Source organism: Salvia miltiorrhiza, chromosome 4 (genome assembly GCF_028751815.1).
Source record: "Salvia miltiorrhiza cultivar Shanhuang (shh) chromosome 4, IMPLAD_Smil_shh, whole genome shotgun sequence".
Lineage (NCBI taxonomy): Eukaryota > Viridiplantae > Streptophyta > Magnoliopsida > Lamiales > Lamiaceae > Salvia > Salvia miltiorrhiza.
The window spans coordinates 53,229,435-53,256,776 of NC_080390.1; the positions used below are offsets into that span (position 1 = coordinate 53,229,435).

The 27,342-nt window shown below is 33.9% G+C and overlaps 4 protein-coding genes across 4 annotated transcripts; 2 read left to right on the forward strand and 2 right to left on the reverse strand.

Moving 5' to 3' along the window:
- The first annotated feature begins 1,579 nt into the window (after positions 1-1,579).
- On the forward strand, positions 1,580-3,148 carry LOC131020553 (aquaporin PIP2-1-like). The gene is made up of 4 exons (XM_057949450.1): positions 1,580-2,024; positions 2,166-2,461; positions 2,692-2,832; positions 2,923-3,148. Exons 1-4 carry the CDS (start codon positions 1,733-1,735, stop codon positions 3,034-3,036), a joined length of 843 nt encoding a protein of 280 aa, XP_057805433.1. The 5' UTR covers positions 1,580-1,732; the 3' UTR covers positions 3,037-3,148.
- An 11,172-nt stretch (positions 3,149-14,320) lies between these two features.
- LOC131020554 (probable E3 ubiquitin-protein ligase LOG2) lies at positions 14,321-17,002 on the forward strand. Its single transcript, XM_057949451.1, has 3 exons — positions 14,321-15,236; positions 16,021-16,507; positions 16,614-17,002. Exons 1-3 carry the CDS (start codon positions 14,752-14,754, stop codon positions 16,728-16,730), a joined length of 1,089 nt encoding a protein of 362 aa, XP_057805434.1. The 5' UTR covers positions 14,321-14,751; the 3' UTR covers positions 16,731-17,002.
- A 5,591-nt stretch (positions 17,003-22,593) lies between these two features.
- LOC131020555 (uncharacterized) lies at positions 22,594-23,815 on the reverse strand. Its single transcript, XM_057949452.1, has one exon. The coding sequence runs from the start codon at positions 23,813-23,815 to the stop codon at positions 22,724-22,726; it is 1,092 nt and encodes a 363-aa protein (XP_057805435.1). The 3' UTR covers positions 22,594-22,723.
- A 327-nt stretch (positions 23,816-24,142) lies between these two features.
- LOC131020556 (uncharacterized) lies at positions 24,143-26,299 on the reverse strand. Its single transcript, XM_057949453.1, has 2 exons — positions 25,919-26,299; positions 24,143-25,477 (listed from the first exon to the last, which is right to left on the reverse strand). Exon 2 carries the CDS (start codon positions 25,469-25,471, stop codon positions 24,395-24,397), a length of 1,077 nt encoding a protein of 358 aa, XP_057805436.1. The 5' UTR covers positions 25,472-25,477; positions 25,919-26,299; the 3' UTR covers positions 24,143-24,394.
- Between the last annotated feature and the right edge of the window lie 1,043 nt (positions 26,300-27,342).

A 27,342-nucleotide genomic window follows, 5' to 3' on the forward strand; every position in this document is an offset into this window, starting at 1 on the left:
TTAATCACTACTAAACCATCCAGTATTTCTGAGTTGTATTATCAACCGATACGCAAATAATTGATGAATTCTTTAACTCAAAAGTTACGAAGGGAAACAAGATAAGAAAAGAAATTCTGTGATAATTCTTTAAGCAATATATTATTACCGACCAAATAACCTAATCCACAACCAAAATATTTTTACAATTACTACTAAAAAAAATTGTTATCACAGACCACCATCTCATTGACAGTGACGCGAGGCTATTTAATAACCAATAAATATTATAAGAATTTTATCTTCTGTGTGTTTTAAAAGGACATTAAGAGCTACTCTCGCTTCGATCCTCCATAAATATGTATAGTTGATCACAACATAAATTTTAATAAAAAGTTATTTGAAGTATTGATAGTAGAGAAATGATCTTATATATATTGAAAGTACTGTTAAGTAAATTATGGATAAATAATGTAAGTCACAAGTAAAAATTATGTATGATATATAGTGTTCAAAAATAGAGTGTTTATAAAATTTGGAGACGTATCAAGAAGGAAATGTATGTATAATGGGTACATGTTTAACAAATATATATGCACATGACATGATTAATAATTAATTCATGCATAATTAAGATATTAACGCTTAATTATTAAATCAGTTTTTTAAGGGTTAATTATGTAATTAGTTAAGATATCATTATTGGTAGCTCGGTGATGATGGGTTGGGTTGAGATAGTATGTGGTGGCGGCGCTGGGGCCTTAGGAGTGAGGTGGCAATTTGATAATTAATTGAAGCATATGTCGAAATTACTGCTAATTTAACTCTGACTTTTCACAAAATAAATATAAAATAAATTAAAAGGAAATTTTAAATATGTCTTGATTACATAATTTACATTCAATGTAATTAATATTTAATTGAAGCACAGTTGGTTTCTCATTTTAAGTCTTCAAATGATTATTAACACATCTATCTGTTTCGTGCTCTAAATCGATAACATTTATAAAATTATTCTATATTATATCAGGATAATAAACAACGAAAGTTTTAGAAAATACTATAATTTTTAAAATTAAGGAGGACTTGGTGGATATATAAATGGTTTGTTAATTCATTCTTGTTCATTTAAAGAAACAATGCTATTAATACCTTTCTAAATTTCAGCTAACTCGAGCATGTGATATAGTCCCTCCGTCCCACTATATCTTAAATTCTTTCTATTTAAGGCGTCTCACTGTAAGTAAGACTCTTTTCCTTTTTAATAAAAATTTTACCCTTTAAACACATTTTTATTTTTTCACCTACAAATAAAATACACTTTTTTTTTAATTTTCGTGTCTAAAAAAATGGTCTCACATTCGGAGGGAGTATAAGAGCAATTGAATAAATGCATAGTAGACTAGTAGTAATGTTTAATATAGAAAAAAAAAAGGAAAAAAGAAAAAAACAAATAAATAATTATAGAAAACATTGACACCACACAATTATTGAAAAATAGTAGCCCGAAAGGGCGGTTGGTGGGGTCATATTTCACGTAAAAAAAATCACAAAAAATAATAAAAGAAAAATAGAAAATCGAAGCTAAATGTAGCGGGGCGGCAAAACTCAATCAATTAACTAGCATCAATAATTTCTCCTATTTCATATATAAATACCACTCCAATTCCAACTCACAAATCATCATCGCTACACACAAAAGAAAAAAAAAAACTCAAAAACAATTTAGTAGAGCTCGAAGAAGAGAAGAGAAATGGGAAAAGATATTGAGGTTGGAGCCGCCGAGCACGGCGGCAGGGACTACCAAGATCCTCCGCCGGCGCCGCTGATCGACGTGGAGGAGCTGGGAAAGTGGTCGTTTTACAGAGCCATCATCGCTGAATTCGTCGCAACCCTTCTGTTCCTCTACGTCACTGTCCTCACCGTCATCGGTTACAAGAGCCAAAGCGCCGCCGACGAGTGCGGCGGCGTCGGCATTCTCGGCATCGCCTGGGCCTTCGGCGGCATGATCTTTATCCTCGTTTACTGCACCGCCGGCATTTCCGGTCAGCTCTCTCTCTAGACGCACACACATCAATAGTGGCGGATTCAGGGGTGCCCCAGCACCCCCAACCAATATATAGTTTTTTTTCCCGCATTTTTAGCAAAAAGTTTGAAATTAATTCTCTCAAACTATTTCCATGCAGGTGGTCACATAAATCCGGCGGTGACATTCGGGCTTTTTCTGGCCCGAAAGGTGTCGTTGGTTCGGGCCGTGCTGTACATGGTGGCGCAGTGCTTAGGCGCCGTGTGCGGGTGCGGGCTGGTGAAGGCGTTCCAGAAGGCGTACTACGTCAGATACGGCGGCGGCGCTAATGAGCTGGCCGATGGATACAGCACCGGCACCGGCGTCGCGGCCGAGATCATCGGAACCTTTGTTCTCGTCTACACGGTCTTCGCCGCCACCGATCCCAAGAGGAATGCTAGGGACTCCCATGTTCCGGTGAGAATATATATATGTATACACCAATTTTCATCATTATTTTCTAAGTATTTATTTAGAATAAAGTTTAAATAATGTAAAAACTTTATGATTTGACAAAACAATATGTTTCCCAAAAAGTCCTTACTCAAAATAACATAAGTCCCACTTCAAAATATTTTACTTGTAATTGAATTTATTTAAAATTATTTCGTTTCCTTTTTTATTTCTTATTTAATTATGGATTGTAGGTTTTGGCGCCACTTCCAATTGGATTTGCGGTGTTCATGGTTCACTTAGCTACCATCCCGATCACGGGTACGGGCATCAACCCGGCCCGAAGTTTCGGAGCCGCCGTCATCTACGGCAAAGACAAAGCTTGGGATGATCAAGTGTGTATATTTATTAATTTTGAATTTATTAAATAATCTCGCAAATTATATAAACTACAAACATAAATTATATATTATACTTTCTTGCAGTGGATTTTCTGGGTGGGGCCCTTCGTCGGAGCAGCCATCGCTGCAATATACCATCAGTTCGTTCTTCGGGCCGGATCTTCAAAATCTTTTGGATCTTTCAAGAGTTCTTATTGAAAATCTTTTCTTGGGAGTTCGAATAAGAATTAATCCTTCGAGATTGATTGGAGCAATTGTAAATTAATGTTGCAAATGCGCTATTCTCAAATTAATGTGTGGATTTTGTGAAGCACTTGTGTTCGTATAATATTGGTTGCTGTATTTTTAATATTAGTTGTTAAATGTTACTAATATAAAACGAGAAATTGAGGATGGAATATTTTAAAATTAGGATACCTATGCATATAGACACAATTGGAAAAGATTCAATAAAGTCTCTCGTGAAGGCCCAATTTGGGTGCGGCTAGGCTACATTATTTTAGGCCTGACTAGATTTCGAGTTGAAGTCGCATTAGGCATGTGAGTTCGGGCTGGGCCCGAATAAAAAATGTGGCCCGATTTTTGGATTGAGTTGGGCTGCTTTTTTATGCGATTTTGACATCTCTAAATAGAAGCAAGAAGTTCTAAATGGAGTACAATTTTAGTATTTCGTTTATTTATAATAGTGATTAAATAAATGCACATCCACAGTTCTAAAAAAATGCACAACCACATCTATTTATTTATTTTGTGCTTTGAGGGTAAGAACTTGTTTTTGCATGATAGTCCACGTTCAAATTAACTATACAACTGGGCTTCGATTTTTGATTTGTGACACTTAGCCACAAGTTCGTCCACTTGATCATTAATCTCACCAAAGGTCAAAAATTCATTTGACCTAAATTTTCTTTTTTGAATGGTCCAACGTAATTTAACTTATTTTCTTTCTGAGATATGAATTTTTTATAATAATAAATATGAGTACATATATTTTACATTACAATCTTATTCTTCTTAATAATTATGTCGAAAAGAATTAAGCTAAATGAGATGAGATGCGATGGATGGAGAATTTCTTATGAAAAAAATAATAATTAAATGAGTTGAGCTGACTAGCAAACTATTCAAAATTGCCTGAAAAGTCTCTAATAAAATCAATTCCTAGACTCATAAACTCACAAGCTAACTTAATATATATAAATTCCAAATTATTTATTGAATATTTTATTAATTTTAAAATAAAACGTATACGTGATTTAATATACTTATATTAAGGAAACAAGATTAGAAATTAAGTAGATTTCATCAATTATACTATAATTTCGATCGATAAAAGTCCACATCGAGTAATTGTTTGGTAAACAAATTTAACTTTTGAGTTATATATTAAACTCGTTTACATTAGTGAATCAATCTCGAACTCGTGGAACAATTGACTCAATTCTCTACTTAATTTCTACCAAGCCAGCCAATATGAATTATTGATGCTCGACTCACTCATTTACACTCTAGAAATAGGCGTTTTGGAATAGGGTTAGATCTATTATGTTTACTTGATAGGTCAAAACTTAGCTTTCCTTTTCTTTTTCTTTTTTCTTTTTAAAGTATGCTCTTGTAAATTTATCATGACGAATGAGGAATAAGAAAAGGTGCAAAATTAAAAAAAAAAAAATTATCATGCTACCTTTTATTATCTCACCACTATCTTATGATAATATTATTATATATGAATTGGAGTGAATAAAAAGAAAAAAAAAAAAAAAAAAAGCTGCTCAAACTTTTTTCATGTTGCTCGGAAAAATTATCCACCACATAGAATATGTGAAAAAATTAAAAGTAAAAATAGTAAAAATTATATATTTTCCTCGCTTTTCCGTAATAGAAAATGCATCTTCCTTACCAAGTTGCTTTTCTTTTTGTTCTCTTTTTCTAGGTGCAACGTGCTTAGTATAGCATTCTCAAATACCACCGCATCTATACTATATGTATTAAAAAGTCAATATTTCAATTTGAAATTAATTTCAAATTTGAGTGACAGTTTTGTAGTTATAATAAAATTGAAGGTTTATTTGTAATTTTTTTTTCTTTTCATTTATCTTCTCTTTATCTTTTGTTTTATTATTTATTTCTAAAATTGTGAAATTCGACTGATTATAAAATACTACTCCCTCCGTCCCACTTCAAATGTCTCAAAACTATATGACAATTCTATAGTTTTGAGACATTTAAAGTGAGACGGATGGAGTATTTATTATGCATATCAAATTAAAGATCATGACAAGAGCTTTAATTTGATTTAAAATATTATAATTAAAAAAAACTATTCATCTCTCATTTTTTTTGAATAAATTTTTTTATTTTTATTTTAGTTTCATTTTTTTGCCTTTTCATAATATCAATTTTTATTATTGTGAATTCTTCTTAAATTTTTTTAATATTAAGCTCAAATATATTCGGTTACAATTAATTTTTTATTATATTTATAAATATAATAATTGAGTTGGTATTAATTTTTATATGAATATAGAAATATAAAAACGTTTCTCGTGCATTGCGACATGCAAGTGCTAGTATAAAAAAAGGGACTACACTGCATTTTTTATTGTAGTAATTTAATTGAGCTTATTAACATGCTATTAAATCCTTGCGTTTCCCATTATTGAGAGACGCAACAAAAGCGACAATTCATATGGCACTTAATATACAATATTCGTGATAATCAACACTACGAATATTAATAATAATAAAAACAAAGGTACGTGTATAGTTGTGTGCATTCATATAAAGCACACCGTTTTCTGCAATTTCAAAACAAACATATGGTTACCATTAATATCACAATCTTTATTGGCAATAATAGTACGTTTCAATATATCCATTAATAATATTGTAAATAAGTGAAAGTTTAATTAAGTTCTAGAGATATCTCAAATTTGTAGTAATATTAATATATATTGCCGGCCCTTGTACGAGTAATTTCGAAATTCGATCTCTAAATGTTTTTTTAAAAAAAGATAATTAATAAAAAAAATTATAGAATGGGCGTTACCTAATTAGAGGTGCAAATGCAGCTGCCACTATAAACGTACATGGGCTCTTTGCCTACAAATTTTTAGGTCTCTACCAAATATCCTCTACACATCTGCATAGTATAGCTTGCCTCTCAAAACACAAGATTCTAATAAGACGGCTGCTTTTACTATACTAGTAATAGATGGTACCGTACAAGTTATGAAATTAAACCATACTAAGACGGCGTTTACTTTGATGGATAAATTTATCCATGGAAAAAGATGGATAACAAAAATTTATGTCTTTAAATGTCTCTATTCTTTTCCAACATTTGACACAAAAGTATTTTTCTTTCTTATTTTCACTTCAAGGATGGATAGTATTATCCACTCAAAAATGAAAGGATAGTATTATCCATAGTGAAAATAAGGAAGGAAAAATGGTGAATTTTATCTTTTGTGTTAAATGAAGGAAAAGAAATGAGACATCTAAAGGTATAAATTTTTGTTTCATCATTTTTCATGGATAAATTTATCCATCAAAATAAACTCAGCCTAATAGATAAAGTTATATACAAAAGGATTCTTATCATAAATTAAAATAAATAAAACACACACGCACACACATGTATATATGTATATAGTTTCTATAGTATATATCCTTCGAAATTAAAAATAAGTAAGGATATTATATGTAATATCAAAATTTATAAAAATACACATTTTTTTTAATATATATTATTCTCTCCGTCCAAAAAAAATAATCGTAGAATAGACGTCACGAATTTTAATAAAAAAAAGTTTAGTGTATTGTGAGAAGAAAGGGAGTCCCATTAAAAAGTAGGACTCTTAATAATGATAATTAATGGATTGTGGTTGGAGAAAAAGATCCATTATGTGATATAAAGTTTCTAAAAGATGGAAATAGAGTAATTTTTATGGACATCCTAAAATTACAAAAAATGATTATTTTTTGTGGACAGATAAAGCAATAGTTAATAACCTTAGTATTTCAAATTAATTATGGTCTTCTTATCTTTAAAAGTGCCCGCGGAAAACAAATTTATTAAATTTACACATTGTGATCGGAGCTCTACCTAACTCTTAATGGAGATTAAATCGATCTTCTATACAAGAATATTCTACTTAATTAATAAGAACAAGATTGCACATCTTTTAAACTTCTATTTCTTTGATATTGGAGTTTATCAAAAAATGCAGCATCAGATAGCAATTGCGAGTTTTTCCTCGTGACCCAAAAAGAAAGAGTTTTTTATGAGGCTTCGTCCTTATTAGCGTCGGTTGCTTGGTTTTATTTTTCCTTTGTCTTTTAATAAATTTTTTAATTCAGCCTCGTGACTCTAAAGAGTTGAAACTTGAAAGAGCCAATCCATTAGAGAGCATGATTGTAAGATGCATAATTGAGTATTCTTATTCTCAATAATATGATTTCTCCATTTCGATTCACATTTTCAATAGGATAAAAATCAAGCAAAACTAAGTTAAATGATAGTAGAAATAATCAAAGCCTTGTAATATCCCAAAGTTTCAATCCATCAAAGCAAACAAGAGATTAGTCTTACGATTTTTATCTATGAAAGCTAATCCTTCGAAATAAACACCTCATTAATTAATGTATTATTTATTTATTTATGTAAATACTAGTACATTTATCATGACGTTGTTTTCGTACCGTACGTTAATGTACAAGCCTGCTAAGCACAAGAACCAGTACATGGTTCTGGTCCAACTAACCATGGTCAATGGTTGTACCCTTAATCGCTCCCAACATTGATGGACATTTATAAGCATAGCTAGGGTTATTATACTCCCAAAAACCCTATTCATTAAACCTTTTGAACAAATTTGAGCTCACGTGTCATCGTTGTAATATAATATATATATATATATTACACCACAATTATCAAACAAGTATGTGCTGGTGTGTGTGTTTAATTATTTGTAGGTAAAATGCATGAGAATCCCAGATTGCATAAGTTCCAAATAGAAAGAGCTAAAGCATGAAGGGTAAACAAATTCTGCTTTATGGTATAGGAAAAGACGTATATCAAATTACAGATCTAAAGATGAGGAGATTCCAAGGCCCCCCTTTCATACCTGGCATCGTTGAGTTCATACTTCTCCAAAACCTATGTTCTGACAAAAAAAAGGAAACACTAAAGAAATCAAGAAATGATGTTTCGTTTTCAGGTGAAGTGATCCCTCTCTCACCAGTCTTAGCTTTTACACACTGTTTTAATTTCCAACTGAAAATAAAATAAAAAGCTATGGCACCTATACTTGCTTTAAAGGCAATTGATTTCTTTGATTTTCTAGGTGTATATAAATATGATAGAGTAAGTTTGATGCTTTGAAACATATCAGTTTGTTCATTTTTGATCAAACCGTGATAGGTGCTGGAGAATTAATGTCGGCAGTTTTCTTTCCGAGGTATGTTTTGTGCGTGCCTGGCTCCCTGTATGCCATTTGCGGCGTCCCTCCGGAGGCGGAGGGCCGTCGTCAATGGCATGCGCGGAGCCATGCATGCTTAATTATATTTCTCTGATCTGTCTTATTTCGAATTTAGAATCTCTAGCTTCAATTATTCAAGTTTATATTGGTTGAGAAATTCTTCATGATTTTTTTATTTTATTTTTTTCATTTTTTTGGGGGTATATATCGATCATGTGCTGTGCTAGCTCAGCTGTGTCTATCTGTGTATCATGTAAATTTGTTGGAGAGATGCTTCTTTATTTGATCGGTAAACAATTTCTGACAGATATATATGTATATGTATATATACCTTGAGATTTACATTTCCAAATGTTTGAGTTACAAGGAATTAAGCAAAATCACTCATATATATTCCTATGTTTAGTTTAGCCCAATATTATTTGTACTGACCTCATCTCTCATCTTGTCAAACTGTCGGGCTCAAAATTTTGGTGGGTCGAAACAGAGACCCGATCCGATTTGATGCGGGCTTTTTTGGGCCGGCTAATGGACAAAATGCATAATTTTTCAAATCCGGTCCGAGCCACGGGCCAACTGAGGTCTGGTTCGGTTTGGAATATTCTTTCGAGTTTTAAAGGTTCGACCCAACCCATGATTGGGCCGGACTCAGCCGATTTTGACATCTCTAGTTATCACAACCTTCAACATTTAATAGGTTGGAGTTTAACTTTTTATTCTTTTATTTTTAAAGATGATCAATAATTATTTTTTCATTTCTTTCTTGTGATAACTCGAGCCCACAAATTTGAATAATTGTCTTTAATTTGAAAGCTATAGCGGCCCGATTTTTGAAATCGGGGCGCTTCGTCAAGGTTATTGGCATTGTACAGCTCTCATTGCCTGCATCAGTTAAATGCAAAAATTAATATATTATGAGAAGTTATTGAATGACTTGACACATGTCTAATTTGCTTAGGTGCACCTGCTCTCCAAATTTCTGGTTGCAGTCGGATATATAGGCTCTTCACATAGGCGATGATCAGATATGTTGTGAATATTATAAATGATTAAATGCATTTAGATTACTTTATACTTACTATTTGATAAGTGATAATTAAATTAATTTAAGTTGCTGAAATATACTGATGTACATATACATGCAATCACACTCCGACCACAATTCGATAAAGTTTACCGTTATGAAATGTTACTTGATAACCTAGATTAATACCACCAATATAAATGATATATGTGTGGTGTATTGGCATAGCGGTAAAAAAAATAAAAATTATCCAATTAAAAGATATTTCTTCGGTCCATCAAATAATTTTCTATTTTTGAATTGTTCCTCAAATAACTTACTATCAATTCTAGGAATACTATCACACCACTAATATATAATACTTCATTTATTCATATTTTTAACCTCTTCACCACTTTTATAATATATTTTCATCAGTTTCAATAGACTCAACAACTTTATCTTAAAATTCGTACCATTCTCTTGTAGGAAATTATTTGGGGGACTTACCTATATAAAATGTCTCTAAGTATAGATCATTGTTAATATTTTCAAAATAAAAATTCTTGATTCATGCAGCAATAACAATTCGTCCTCCGTCTTGCAAAACTAATCATCTATCCATTTGTTACCTTTGTCAAAATTATATATGATCCTCTTTTCTTGTTAAATAGTTATTCCATAATATTCCATTTGCCAATACATTATTCTTAATGATTTTTGAAATCTTTTCTTTTTCTTTTCTAGAGAAAGTAATGATATATCAAAAAAATAAATATAAGAACTCAAAACAATAGTTCACCATTTATTTATGTTGGACACAATATAAATATACTTTTAAGCTTGCAAAAGTAAATCCACCCTAAAAGAATGCATTGACCAATGGACTCGAACGAGACTGATGTATAAGAGCATTGAAACGTGGACCAACCCCACCAATTTGTTCCATTAAATTTATACATGAATGGATTAATAAGTTTTACGATGAATTAGAATAATAAATTCATAATTTTAAATTTGAATTTCATAGAGAATAAAAAAAATTAATTTTTGAATCTATATATTTCACATCCAATTCATACATATTCTATATATATAATTTATGAATTTATTACTTGTTGTTTGATTTTGGTAATAAGTTAATCATTACCCTTACTTGAGGGTAATCCAATTACTGAATCTAATACCCCTCAAAATAAAGGAAATCCTTTATTAGTGATTCATTTTCATTGTTGAACCAAATATTCAATAAAAGTACTATTCCTCTCCTTTATTTAATTTCATTTTATTTTCATTCCTCTATATGAACCAAACAAACACTAATTGCTAACAAAATTGGTAGTATAAGTATTAATTTATTAATTTCACATCAATTGAATAAATTGTTAAAAAAAGTTATAGAATATTATAATATCCTCAATTAATTGAAGAAGATTAATGAATGAGCATCATTGAGGGATGATTAAAGTTAGTGGAATTTAGCGAAGAAAGGATAGCCATTGCTAGTGGGTTAAAGCTTGGGCTTAATGCTCCTGTCCTTTTGGGCGACTTCGAGCGGAAGGGCCCCCACCATCTACTTGCTCCATATTTGAAAATATTTTAAGTCATTAGTATTTTTTATCATATATTTTCTATGTCCACAAAAAATAGTCATATAAAGAGACAATACGTGTTGTGAGTGGAGAAAAAGTTTCATTTAAAAAGTAGTGTAAATAATGATAAGTAATTGTACTGTGAATTAAGAAAATGGCCCACCATGTGATGTGAAGTTTTTAAAAATGAAAATAGACTAATTTTTGTAAACATCTCAAAATGACAAAAATTGACTATTTTTTGTGGACAGATGGAGTATATTATATGAGTTGAGTAGTAGTTATAGTATAAATTTATTTAGAGTAAAAATTTAAGAATATTGCATTTAACTTATAAAGTTATTGTACTTAATATATAAAATAATTGTATTTTTATGATAATAAATTGTTCTATATAGTTATGGTCTATTTAGATTCGAACCCAAGACTACTAAAGTGCATATACTTTATATATAGGTCAAGTGCAATTATTTTATAAATTAAGTGTATTATATTTATAGTTTGTACGTTAAGAGGGATTTTTATTTGATTAAATTCACACACACACACATATATATATATATATATTATTGTATATTTTACTTGTATATAAAATTAATTGTGAAACGTTGGTCTTAGAAAAAATCATATAAAAATGTTTGGATGAGAATAGGAACTAGGAAAAAATATTATTTTAATTATTATGTTTTTAATTTTCTTTTAGTTGGACCTCACTTTTGACATAAAGAAGAAGGTGCATTCATGAAAGGATTAGAGCATGAAATAAATTAAGAATGAGTTTTATTTTAGACATACTAAGTTTCTGGCTATCCCTAGGCATTTCCAAATTAATAAGCTTTCATTTTAAGCTATGCATCTTGTAAGTTACATAAATTGTGACTTTGTAATTATTTTTTCGTGGGTGTTTTATTTCAAGAAGATAATGATGTTCGCTCCCACCATGTATAAAATTGTTCTCTTTCTAAAATTCCGTCTAACCATATTCTTTCTTGCTAATGAAATGGGCTCTTCTTTTTTATGAAAGATACTAATCTTTTGCAAGTGTTGAATTTTGATGCTTATCCCATTAGTCCTTTCTACAATTATGCTTGATTGCACAAATGATTCCCACCAACAATAAATATTAATTAGTTTGCAAGTTATATATTGTCGGAGTTTGTGAATGAGATTGGTTCGAATTTTGACCATTTCATTTGTGATTGGATTATTCTCCGAAATATATCTAATTAAATTAGTATTTTATATACGTAATTCTAATTCATTCTAATTTCAATTGGATCATGACCAAGAATTTGGCATTGGAAAATTGTAAAAGTGAATGACTTGAATATAATTTATAATTCCCCACTCAATGACGGACACACATGAAGATTAGGTTAAGCCCCCACCAAACCACTTTTTAATTTTTAATATATATCGGAAATTGTTATGAAAGTGTATATTAAATTAGTATCAAATACTTTTAACGATTTTTAGTATATTTTATATTTCAATTCACGGACACGTAAATACGAAAAGAAAAAAAAAACTAAGAAAACCCTTGAAAGCACAAAAACGCCAGCTAAGAGTCGAGCCTCGTTAAAACAATTCACGAACACGTATAATCATCTTCATTTTATATATATACATAATAGTTTCTTCGTTCCATTATTCTTGCTTCGTTTTTTCTTTTCGTTGTCCCATTCTTCTTGTCTCAATTTTCAAAATGACACAAATTAACATCTAATCAGAAATTTTAATTTATGTATTCAAATAAATGAAGGAGAAACTAATGAGTTCCAAATATAACATAAAAATAGTTTAAACCATGTAGATCATACAACAAATAATGAAAAATTATTCCTAAAAAAAAAACAAATAATGAATAATTAATTTGTCTTAATTCGTGTGACGAGATAAAAAGAAATCAGAGAAGAAAAATGAAAGGGATAGAGTATATGAAACGAGAAGATATAAAAATGTGTAGCATGTGACATGTCGTCCAATATTTTTTTCCAGTAAAATATAGCTTGATTTTGTAGCATAACCATAATAATTAGATAGTATAGAGATTTTTGAAAATTGTGACTGAAGGATGCCAAATGATTACATTACTGAGATAGATCATTTAGAATTTTAGAGAGCTGGTGGCTCTAAAGAGAGAGGTATCCACTTAAGAGAAATTTCTCTACATTAAATTTTAAAATTCAACATTACTTTTTAATTTAAATAAAATAAAAAATTATAAGAATTTAATTATGATTGAATCGGATCAAATTGAATCCAAATGTACTCGATCAAATTAATTAAATTTTGATTTTTTTTTAATATGGCACATGCATAGCAACTGTCTCAAATATCAGTCTTCGGCCCGAGTGCGAGGATAAGAGCCCAACATCAAGCTGGTCGGCGCGGCAACGGATAGGGATTGCAAATGAATAGAATTATTCGCAAGCTATTCGATATTTCACTCGAAAAAAGCTCATTTGGAGCTCGATTTAATATTAAACGAGTCGGATTTGAACCTGATTTCGAGCTCAAGCTTGTCAACACTTGACTCGTTTGAGCTCTTGAACACGTTCAGATTCGATTGTTTGCAAATATCTTTAAAAGTCTGTTCACAAACCTTCAATCGAGTTGGTGCATGAGTTTCAAACGAGTCGAGCTTGAGATCGAGTAACCTATTATTAATATTAATTTTTTTTCTAAATTTTTAACGAATTCGAGTTTGAATATCATATATACGATAGTATAACATGTCGAACTCGAGTTCAATCTTGAATTCGACATTATCGATAAGTTAGTGACAAGTCAAACTCGTACATCTAAATAGTTAAACAAATCGAGCTGAAGTCTGTCAATATTCGGCTCAACTCGTTTACTGCTCTAGCAACAGGGAAGGGGAGCGAATGGCCCCGCTGTGGAAGCTAATGTACGTCAAATCAAAATCATGTTAAATTTGATAATTATCACCCATTATCTGTACAATAGTAGCAATAATTATTTTTTTAAAAATTGTACGTACAAGATAGCCTTTTGTTTTATTTTGTATTAATGCGTTCTTACTTAAAATAGTTATATTTAGGTCGACCAAAATTCTTGATGATCAGCATGTGAAGGAACCCATAAGTTTTTTGAAGTAAAAAACTAGTTTCATTATGCTAAGATAATTAATGATGTATGTTGCAAAAAAAGGGAAAAAATATGTTGTATTTAAAGATATTTTTCCATATTAAGGAACTCATAATAACTTGATGTCGTAAGTCGTAACTGCTCATAATCGAAGGATCGCGTATTTTGATTATGCTAAAATAATTTATAAATATTCTTATAGTTTTTAAATCATTATATATATTTGAACAATAATCATATATAGTCTTTAAATAATCAGAATATAATCTGACTGAGCTATAAAATTCAAATTTATCGAATTTCCAGTACAAATAAAAATAAATAATTACTCGGCGTCTATTTTTTTGTAACACACATTGGTCATATAATTATCTCTTAATAAAATTATTATTGAAGATGGAAATAAACTGATAGTAGCGTTTTATGTAAGAAAATGGCATGATTCACATGCCACCTATTTGAGGGCGGAGGTGGTGGAGCTTCACGCCACCGCAATCGCCACCACCCCCAACCCCACCCAACCCCCAATTCTCATCTCCATCATTAGATTCCACTTCCACTGCCCCTTTTTCTTTTTCCCCACCACCTATACATACATTGTCCCTTGTATGTATCACCTTTCTCCCTTCCCTTCCAATTCAATCCGAATTTCCTCAATTGGGTTTCTCTCGTTCCTCGCCGTAATCGAGAAAAACCCCAGCCGCAAATCCCTCACCGGAAAAACATGGGTAACATAAGCAGCACCGGCGTGCACGGCCGGAGAAGGAACTCCACCCGCCGGAGCCACCCGCCGCCGCCGCCGCCGCAGGCTCCGCAGCCGGAGATCACCGCCAACCGCTACGTGTTCGCGGCGGCGACGCCCTACCCCCCGTCGTCGCAGTACCCCAACCCCAACCCCAACGCGCCGCCGCCGTATTACCAGTACCCAGGCTACTACCCGCCGCCGCCACCGGCTGCGATGCCCATGCCCCTCCCGGCGCCGTATGATCACCACCACCATCCGGCGGCGCACGCCAATTGGGTTAACGGTCGGTACCCCTACGGGCCCATGATGCAGGCGGCGGCGCCGCCCTATGTGGAGCACCAGAAGGCGGTGACGATTCGGAACGACGTGAATTTGAAGAAGGAGACGCTGAGGATCGAAGCCGATGAGGAAAATCCCGGGAAATATCTTGTTTCGTTCACGTATGACGCCACTGTGGCGGGAAGGTATAAAAATGATTTCTTTTTTCTTTCTTATTTTTTTCTTGTGATTTTGTGTGTGTGGATTTTTTTGATGATCGATGCATCATGTTGAAATGATTGGAATGAGTTAAATCTTGTGTAGTAGTTTCTGAGATTTTGAGTTTGAGTAATTCTATTCTAAGTGGCGTGTTAAATAGTTTTTGAGTTGATGCCCTAACTCAGTCTCAAGATGATAGTTGAATTAAGTAGTTGAAGGAGCGATGAATTGTGTTGAATTCATCTAAAGTTTGTGTCTTTAATATTGAATCTCGAACTATACCCCAGTATGTGGTCGCCGGAAATAGTGTTTGAGTTCCAACTGCAAAAACACACACACACACAAAAAAAATCAAATATTTAGTTGCCAACTTTCAAAGTGGTGTCGAAATTGCAAAATGGGGTGTAGTTCGTGATTTAATATGAAGTTTTCACAAATATTAGACACATGTGCTTGTAGAAATTTGGGAAGTTGTGGAAAGTGGGCTCATGTGAATTTCAGAGTTATATCTGCAGGGCTGGAATTTCCTGTCCTGTTTGCAAACTTTAGAAGCTCGTTGTCGTTGTATCATTTTCGAGCATATGGTGCCTGATTGGAATTTCATTCTAATGCATTTAGCGAGATAGTATCATTTTATTCTCCCAGGTTCATTTAGAATGTGCAGATGATGAATATTTCAATACTACTATGTGGATAACGAGTCACACAGGCATGAAGATTAGCTTGATGTTTTATCGATTAATCTGAATTCAGATAGCTTCTTGTATGCAGCATTACAATAATTTTTTTTGCGAAGGAGGGTGAAGATTGTTGCTTGACTCCAATCAAAGAAAGCTTGCATCCGCCGATCAAGGTGGATTTTGAACAAGGTCTAGGCCAGAAATTTAAGCAACCCTCTGGAACTGGGATAGACCTTTCAATGTTTGAGGAGGGAGAATTGTTGAAAGACGGGGACATGGACATTTATCCATTGGCAGTCAAAGCAGAGGCATCGACAGAGGGTCAAAATGGAAATTCTGACAACGGGTCTTCAAACTCCCAGATAACTCAGGCGGTGTTTGAGAAGGATAAAGGTGAATATCATCTAAGAGTGGTGAAGCAGATATTGTGGGTGAACGGCATGAGGTATGAGTTACAAGAGATCTATGGAATTGGAAATTCTGTCGAGGGCGAATTCGATGAGAACGATCCTGGAAAAGAATGCGTTATATGCCTCTCTGAACCTCGAGACACTACTGTCCTCCCTTGTCGTCACATGGTACACTAATTCTCTGATTAAGCATATTCAGAAATTTGTGACTCAGATTAATATATCAAGATTCCTCTTAATTGTTTGTAAATAACGTACATTCTTGATCGTGCAGTGTATGTGCAGCGAGTGTGCAAAAGTTCTGAGGTTCCAAACAAACAGGTGTCCGATATGTAGACAGCCAGTGGAGCGCCTTTTAGAGATCAAAGTCAACAATGGAGCCGATGAATAACTAAAAGAAAAAAGAAAAATAGGTGATGCTGCCGCTGGTTCTGTAAAGTTTTTGTTTGATCTTAAATCCTTTTTTACCTTCTTTCTTCGCTCCTTGTTTGTTTGTTTTGCTTCGTCTTCTTTCTCTCTTCCCAGCCTCGTCATGCCCTACAATTATTTAGACTCTACTTATAAGATTGCTGTCTCATCACTTAGGCAAATGGATGTTATACATATATTCATTTCTATCAAGAATGATTTTCAGAAGGTATATAATGTATGGCTTGTTGTTCACGAAGCATTACACTTTGTTCTTCTACAAACTACCCCAATAACTTTCTTTTCATCCTAATTCTTAGTTAGTTTATGTCAAGAGTAGCTATAAACCATAAGTGATCGTAGTTATTTCCTGTAAACAAGTTTCTTATCTAGTCTTCTCCAATAACTTAATGCTGTGCTATTTTCTGGAAATCTAATGCAAATTATGCCTTTATTATGCTATATGTGCAATAAGGGGCGCGATTAAGGTGAGCTCTCCTTGCTTTCGATTCCACATTGTTCTGTGCTTTATATATGGTCATCTTACGACGTTTCTCGTGTTGCTGGGCATGATTGAAGTTCCATGGTCTAAATTTGGAAGATCTATTTTAGTCCTTTGATATGTATTTGGTGATCTAAAATCTAAATGATGCATAATCAAGTTGTTGCTGTTACTTTAGGTTGGGTTGCTCAACATTTTGTGTTGGTTGTTGTGTCGTTTTGCATTTGCAGTTGTAGATAATAGATTCTTCACAAAGTGATTGGTGGTGTCTTAATTCTTTTAGTTTTTATCTTTTTGAGAAATTGGTTGTTTCTATCACTGAAGAAGCAGCTGAATGACTATTTTGTTTTCTAATTGAAAAAGCAGGTGGGAGTGTAATCACTTTTATTTACTTTATTGTAAGAGCGCAGAATTCTATGTAAAATGCTCACTAAAATCCCCCTTTTTTTGCTAACTTTGACACCATTTTCTCATCAATCTTATTAAACAATTTGGGTGCATATGTTTTCATTCCGTGGATAATTTGGTTTTGTAATATTATTACGAGGAAGGATTGGTGTGACAATTTTTTGCACTCTAGAAAATATGGGATAAAAAAATGAAGATCACTAAAATATGATGGGCTGTATATCATGGAAATGCGTTTGGATCTTTTATATCTATACTTCTATTACTATATATATATATATATATATAGGGGAAGGCTAAAATAAGAATGCTTCTTAAAATATAAATTAGGAATCATTTTCAGCCCTTAGATCATCAAGATCTACGGTTGATTCATCACCTTGTTGGATAAATTCATGGTCCTGAGTTCGAATCCCAAAGGTAGAAAAAAATTATTTTTCGCAATTCATGCCTTTATACAGTTTATTCATGCGTGTTATACATAAAATTCATGCATTTTTGCTGGTTCGTAATTCTTAAAATAAGGGTGGTTTATTTTAGTGAGACCCTCTAATTTTAGTGAGATCTAGGGCACGATCTGGTGCGTTTATTTTATCAATCCTATGGCTGAGATTGTATCTGGAGGGTGATTTTTTTTCGCAGGATTCGAATCCTGGAGGGAGCAGAATATTTTAAATTTTGTTATTCATCAGTATATACTGCATTGTTCATCAGTATATACGGCCCTGTTCATCAGTATATATATCTTATTCATTACGAATTTTTTAAATTTTATTTTTCATCAGTATATACATCTTGTTCATTAGATATACGTTTTGTTCATTAGTATTATATGTCTTATTCATTGTACTCATGTTACACGAAAAATAGGGGGTCTCACTGGAGCGCGCCCCTATATATATATATATATATATAATAGAAAAAGAGCCTTGTTCACTGGACAACTTATGGATTGCCTATTTTACCCCTATTAGTATTTTATATTATATATTTATAAAATATAAATTTACTTTGATATACATTTATTTGTCACCCAAATCTATAAAGAATACTCATTAGAATTCTATTTATTCCATTTTGATATACATTTATTTGTCACTCAAATCTATAAAGAATACTTATTGCATTAGAATTCTATTTATTCCTCAACCCTAATTCCACACGGTTTGATAGCCACACCAAACTTTAATCATTCATCTCTCCAACAGTGTCTTTCTCAGACATGAAATTAAAATTCTGAAGAAATTTGTAGTCGCGTTGATCGCCGTCGGGAATTGAAAGGCTGTGCCCTCTCCGCGCGGCAAGAGCGGGATCTTCACGCTATTCTCTGCAGAAAGCCTGAGAGTAAAGTCTGATTTGCATGTTATTGATTTTTGCTATTGCAGGTGAAGCATCTCGGCCCCTTTTGTCTAATCAAAGGCGTTGAGCATCAGCATCAAGTCTTGATACGAAGAGAGAACTGAGAAAAGAGTTGGTTTTACACTTTACCTTTACCTGGTAGGTTGCATGAAACAATAAGTACGACGCTCTAAGAAGTAGAAACTTAAGAAATAGTTCTGTTTGCTTATATCTATATGTATATATATTTATTTTATATATATGTCTTTGTGTCATGTTACAAGAAGGCTGCTGATATTCTTCCATCTCATTTTGCCGCTGATGGAAGAAAGAGTTTGCTTCAAATTCTTGCCCATGTAGTTTCTTTTCCACGGGAGTCATGTAGTTTTTTTGCTGTTTTTTTGGGGGTCTTTTTTTTGTTATCTACTTAATTATGGGTTTAATTTTTCATTTTGTATCACTCCTCTTCAAAATCTTCTCTCCAACTGTTTCTCAGAAAACTAAAGAATGCAAAGAACAAATTAAAAAAGACACGATTTACGTGGTTCGATCAATTTGATCCACATCCACGGCAGAGCTCTCAACTTCACTAATCAACACTTTACTATCACACCTCAAGAACAAGAAATGGCAGAATTTAAGCCTACTTCAACTAAGGCACTGCACTCTCTCTTCTCTCTCTTTCTTTTGTTGCAGTTTCTTTTCTCACTCACAGAGATAGACTTGAATTGTGTGGTATATACAATGAAAATACTGCTACAACTAAGAAGTAATATTAGCCGTTGAAGATCATCTGAAACCGTAGAAACAAGAGAAGTAGCAATGCATGCAGCAGGAAACGGTTATAACTAACTGCATTTGAGCTCCATTCTTTAAGATTTTCTGTTTCAGTCCTTCTCCAGCTGAACATTGCAGATTACTCCTTAAGTAATGTATATTTACTTATCAATCATCATACTCCACACGAACTAAGAGATCATATCAACGTACCTGATTGTCACAGTTGTGTTAGTGCGGTTTACTTCTCTTTGAGATAGGTCTTTTGATCCTTTGGTATATGGAGGTTCTTACATGTTTCTAGAGCTAATTTTTTCAACTTCAAACTATATTAGTTCATTTTCTTATTATTGTATCGCTTTTAATAAACTATATGTTATATAGTTTTACAAGCAAAATCTCATGCTTACGATTCATTTTATTTTATTTTTTCTCATTACTCACACTATATTATTTCATTCTCTTATTTTTACATCGTTTTTAATAAAGTATATGTTATATACTTTTTCGAGCAAAATCACATCATATGATTCATCTTTTTTTTTTTAATTCAGTAATTAAATTTCAACTAATCAATTAAACTGTATTTCATTCATGAGTATAATTAATTCGACTTCGTTACTCACACAATCCTGGTTCATTTTGTTATTATCACATCAATTACAATACAAGATTACAATATATTCAAATAAAGTATATGTTATATAGTTTTACAAGCAATATCACATGCGTACAATTCATTTTATTTTGTTTTTTCTCATTACCCACATTATATTATTTCATTCATTCTTTTATTGTTATATCGTTTTTAATAAAGTATATATAATATAGTTTTACGAGCAAAATCCATGCGTATGATTCATTTTATTTTATTTTTTCTCATTACTGACACTATAGTACTTCATTTTCTTATTATTATATTGTGTTAAGTAAAGTATATGTTATTTTAGTTTTTCGATCGATGTCCCATCATATGATTCATATATTTTAACAAATTCACTATTTTAATTCAATTAATTAATTCAACCTTAGTTCATTGAGTATAGTTATTCGACTTCATTATTAACGCTATAGTAGTTCATTTTTCTATTATTATATCGCGTTTATTCTATATTATAATACATTCTCTTCAAGTACATGTTATATGGTTCTCCGAGCAAAATAACATCGTATGATTCATTTTTCAATATTAATTTTTCAACTTCACTAATTTATTTCAATTCATTAATTCAACTTTATTTCATTGAGTTTAATCATTTCTTATTATTATATCGCATTTAATACTATATTACAATTTATTGTTTTCAAATATATGTTATATAGATTACGACCAAAATCTCTATATATGTAGGATTGAGTATGCTTTATTTTTGTTTTCACATTCACTAATTTAATTCAATTATGTAATTAAACTTGATGAACATTAAGTTTAATTATTTCGACTTCAATACTATATTATAGTACTATATTATATTATATCGCATTTTTTCGATCGATGTCCCGACATATGATTCATTTTATTTTTATTTCTAATCCTTCACTAATGTGGTTGCCACTACCGGACAAAGTGGCAAAGTATTAATCACATATTATTGCCATCTCAGGTTCGAATCCCCTAACCACCTATTTCTTGTATTTTAGTTTTTTTTCCTAATTATCTTCGGGTTTTTTTTTAAAAAATGGAAAATATATAAATGTAAACAAATCTAATCCTATTTTCAAGGGAATATCTAAATTAGTGAACAAATAAAATTCGTAAAATAAAAAATAAAAAATGAAAAATAAAATAAATGTGTAAACAAATCTAGCATTATTTTAGGAGAATCTCTAAATTAGTAGAATCAAATCTAAGATTAAAAATTAGGAGAATCTCTAAATTAGTCCTAAATAATATATCTATTCTTCTCCAAATTAAATCAAATTCGACATGCAATTCAAAATCATGGCTTGAAGCCCTTTAGATTTATCGTCATCAAATCAAAGGTTCCAAGAACCTTCGAGATTGTTCGAGAACAAAATGGAAGAGAAGAATAAGAGGATTGATTAGAGACCGGAACCCGCAAAACCCCATCAAATTCTATCAAATTATCTTTATAACGCGTTTTGTATTTTATAAATTGAAATACAAAAAAATTGTGTTTACACAGTCATAACTGATTCTTGAACTGTTCAGTTAAATATCAGTAATCGTTACATCAGTCGGCATCTTCAGTATTCAGTCTTCAGAACACTAGCTGAACTAGAAAAGAAAAAGAATTCTAACACTTGAGTTCGAACAGTTCTAATCTATTAGAAGGAAAACCTTATTAATTTTTGTATCATCAAAGATTATAAGGAAAACCTTATTAATTTTTGTATCATCAAAACAAGGGTAAGGATATTTCACTAAATTTCCAACACGGGTCAGGGTCGACCCGGTCGCATCCTATGGAGTTACCGCATAGAAAACCAACTAAAAAGAAAATGTGGCCAACTTTAATGGGACAGAGGAAGAAGCATTTTTCTTGTAGTATGAATGTGAATGAAAGTCCAGCAACATGAAGAATGCATCACTTAGTTTTCATAATATAGCAACCATCAACCATCACACACAATCACTGATAAGCAAACAGGGACAATGAAGGATCGGCGGCCTCAAACTCATCTATTCAGAATCGAATCAAAGATGAGTTCAGTTGGCCAAACTAAAGCTTCACATATGCCAAAAGATAAAGAATAAAATTTCATCATTTTAGGCACCGAACTCAATCCCACAAACAAAAAGAAAAAGAAATTCAGCCGAGAAATTTAAACAAACTAACGTCGTAAAGAAATTAATAATGAGAGTGCAATAAGTTAAACATGAGAAAATAATGAATCCGCGAACTGAAGATAAAAAATTAAAATACTAGCTAGAAAACATCATAGTACTAGAATCGCGCGATACACAGATAAAGAAAAATTGAGGAAAATTAATTATATAGTGGTGCGTTGGGAGTATACCATATAGGTGGTGGATGAATCTTTTTGAAACTTGAAGGGTCGCAGGGATAATAGCAAGGAGACCAAGTCTTGTTACGATAATCAAAAATGCCAAGATCGTGACCGCCATACACATCACCATCGTCGTAGAAGCTGTTGTGTGTGTAGTAAATGGAATCCGGCTGCAACTCCGGGAACTCCGACGCCGCCACCGCAAACGACTCGTTGACTCCGACAAACATCACCAGCCCATCCAAGCTGCCCTCCATGTAACGCGACGCTACGCCCTTGCCGATTCTATGCACATCAAATCCAACCGTTTTCTCATATTTTTTGTACCAGTTGAAATAGCGCGTGACGACGTAGGCGTCGGCTACCAGGTATCTCATGTACCGCTTGAAGCGGAAACTAACCTCTCTCATTTGCTTATGAAGAAAATCAGAATCCAACGTCTCAACCTTCCAATCGATCGTTGGTTCTGGCTCTTGTACAACATTCCAGCACTCCAAGTCCCACGGCTCCAACTCCTCGTCGTCGGAATCGTGCATAAATTGATCTTGCAGCACGCACAGAAATCGTTTCCGTGCGGCGGAGTAGACGAAATCTTCGTAAGCAAATTTGCCGAAGAGAGTCCATGCGCTGCGGCCGGGACGGCAAACATAGGAATATGCATCAGAGTCAAACATCATCAAGGCACGGCAGTCGTCGTCGTCGGGAGAGGACGACGAGACGATCACCTTGAGAGGAGGAACGATAAAGTCGGTGGGCGGGTGCGGAAGATCTATACGGCAACCGGAGAGGGGATTCGACAGGAAAAAGACCCTGCGGCGGGGGTTGAACAGAGCTAGCCAGCCGTGCGACGAACCCACCAGCCTAGTTGCGGGGTCCTGCATAACCTCTACTGTCTCATCATTGCCGTTGATGTTGAAGCTCACTACTTGTCCCTTCACGGGAGAGTATAAATTGTACGCCGCCGTATTCCCTGACCGCGCCGGTGGAAGCATCAACCACGGCCCTCCGGAGAGTCTTCGAGATTGCTGGTGGGAGTGCGAAATCACGCGCCGCAATATTGACCCCCACATTTTGACCTAATTTACAGATGTTATGTTATGTTTGTGCAATTTATAGTACTATTCTTTATATATATGTTAATAAAAGACTGCGCTAATTAGGTCTTTTCAAAGCAAGAGCCCGCCTATCATAATGTTTTCTTGCCAAACAAGAAAAGTAATCACAATCCTAAAAATATGGATACTAATGAAATATTTCATATAATTCTTACTCCTCTCAGCCTCAACTAGGACTGGTAATCGGTCCGGTTCGATTAAAATCGAACCGATTTATCGGAACCGGCCCGATTAACAGCCAAAGTGATAATTGGACCGGTTAATCGGTGAACAAGCAGCCATCTTATTCATACCTAGGCCAATTTTGAGTATTCTGAACCTGATAGTGATTCCACAGATGAATTTCCCAAAAGATAAAGCTGTTACAAACTCTTGTGATGCAATCAAGACATAAGAAATGGAGTACTCCAAGAATCTACTAGTACCATACATGTGCCAGTCATCATATATATTATGAATCCGCGAAGTGAAGATAAAAAATTAAAATACTAGCTAGAAAACATCATAGTACTAGAATCGATACTCAAAACACCATCATATATATATAGTGGTGGGGATGGGGGTGGGAGTATACCATATAGGTGGTGGATGAATCTTTTTGAAACTTGAAGGGTCGCAGGGATAATAGCAAGGAGACCAAGTCTTGTTACGATAATCAAAAATGCCAAGATCGTGGCCGCCATACACATCATCCGGCAAGTTGAAGCTGTTATGTGTGTAGTAAATGGAGTCTGGCTGCAACTCCGGGAACTCCGACGCCGCCACCGCAAACGACTCGTTGACTCCGACAAACATCACTAGCCCATCCAAGCTCCCCTCCATGTCTCCCTTGCCGATTCTATGCACATGAAATCCAACTGTTCTCTCACATTTTTTGTACCAGTTGAAATAGCGCGTGACGACGTAGATGCGGTGGCGGCGGTCGTCGGCCACCAGGTATCTCATGTACCGCTCGAAGTGGAAACTAACCTCTCTCATTTGTTTATGAAGAAACTCAGAATCCAACGACTTGGCCTTCCACTCGATGCTTTCTTGTACAACATTCCAGCACTCCAAGTCCCACGGCTCCAACTCCCCGTCGTCGGAATCATACATAAATTGTTCTGCCAGCACGCACAGAAATCGTTTCCGTGCGGGGGAGTAGACGAAATCTTCGTAAGGAAATCTGCCCAAGGGAGTCCACGCGCTGCGGCCGGGACGGCAGACATAGGAATGTGTATCAGAGCGATACATCATCAAGGCGCGGCAGTCGTCGTCGTCGGGAGAGGACGAGACGATCACCTTGAAAGGAGTAGTGATAAAGTCGGACGGCGGGGGCGGAAGATCTATGCGGCGGCCGGAGAGGGGATTCGAGAGGAAAAAGGCCTTGCGGTGGCTGTTGAACAGAGCTAGCCAGCCGTGCGACGACCCCACCAACCTAGTTGCGGGGTCCTGCATTACCTCTACTGCCTCTTCGTTGCCGTTGATGTTGAAGCTCACTACTTCTCCCTTCACGGGGGAGTATAACTTGTACGCTGCCGAATTCCCTGACCGCGCCGGTGGAAGCATCAACCATGGCCCTCCTCCGCTGCTGGAGAGTCTTCGAGATTGCTGGTGGGAGTGCCGCCACATTCTGACCTAATTAAAATACTGAGGTTAGGTCTTTTCAGAGATTTCCCGCCAATAAAGTACAACTATTTGTCCAATGAGTAACATGTAAAGCTTGAAAATCTGTTGGTTAATCTCTTTGATAACTGAGAATTATTCTTGGAGAACTAGCATGCCTAGCGATGACTACGTTTTGTTGCTCTATAAATATGATACAAATTTGCATTCAAACAATAATCATAGTTGCTCTTCTCATATTACTAAGAAGAAGAAAAGAGAAAAAGGAAGAGGCTCTATAATCTAAAGTGAAGAAGTGGCGCTGATGAAGTCAAGATATTATTAGGGGTTTTATTTGTTTGAATCTTTATGTGTTTAAACAATAAAAACATCTACTCCATTGAAAACTCCAATCAGACGAGAGACATAGAAACAAAAAAATCAAAACCTTATACTCTATTCTGAAAATCTCACCTCGCTTTCAAAAAAACCGAAACCGTCCAAATTAGGGAGAAAACGGCCTGATTTTGAGATATTGTTGGTGCCCGGTGGATTGGTGAATTTAGGCAGCGGCGATGCGAGGTAGAAGCGCGCAAAGGCGGCTATAGACGACGAGCGGTGCTGGTAAAAGAGCCGAAAGGGAGAGTTAAGGGTAGCAAGGTGACTTATTAATGTCGGGATCACGACGACTATGGGCAAATGAACAATATGGCGGCAGTCAGCGGCGCGTAAGGGTAAGATATTCGCAGGAAGAAGAAGAAGAAATAGAGTTGATGAGATGAAGGAAGAAGACCAAGACACAGCGGCGCTTCTTCTTCTCAAGTAGAAGAAACTAGAAAAGAAGGAAAAAGTGGCGTAAATTTAGAATTGAATTTAGGGTTACTCATTTTATCTTTTTTGATATTGTTTAATTATTTTATATAAAGATCATGATCATTATCATTATCATTATCATTATCATTATCGTCAAGCTTGATAAGCTAAAGTTCGGTCGTGTCTGTGTATTCTGCATGCATATGTGACAAAACAACATACCCCCCAAAATAAATTTCTATTTTTTTTTTTTAAGAAGGCGAAGATTATTGATCACATAAACATAGTAAATGGAAATGACCCACCACAAACTCCGAAGGTTCATTCCAAACATGAAGTGAAGAAATATCTCGCGCCGCTTTCGCTAAGTCATGGGCGATAGCGTTAAACTCTCTCTTGATATGTCGAACACAAAAACCCGGAAGCAAAGCTAACAAATCACGGCAGTGTTGAGCTATAACACCAAACTCCGCATTATTTTTCTCCTTGGACTGGAACACAGCGCATGCTTCCAAACAGTCAGATTCCAACCACCCTTGAGCATACCCCAAGTCTTTCAACCAAGACAAAGCTTCTTTGATACCAATAAGTTCTCCTTCTTTCACGCTGCACCGGCCCGGGAACTTTTCTCTTAAAAATTTCTACTTGCTCTTAAATATTTGTTCATGAAATAAACTTCTACTCTATTTTTTGGACAATTATAACCTTTTTTATTTCCTAAATTTACTATCCTTCACTATTCATGAGCGGATGAGTCCATCCCACAACACATTTATTACTTTTATATGTTACGAATTATAATTATAATTAACATTTTATATTCAAATTACAACAAGAAAATTTTATAAGAATATATATATATATATATATATATATATGAAATTATATTCTTATAAAATTTTCTTGTTGTAATTTGAATATAAAATGTTAATTATAATTATAATTCGTAACATATAAAAAAGCGCAGAGCAATTTCATATATATATATATATATATATATATATATATATATATATATATATATATAGGCCAAGGTTCAATGAAGAATGTCTAAATGTAAGAAAGAAGAGAGAAGTAATCTCATC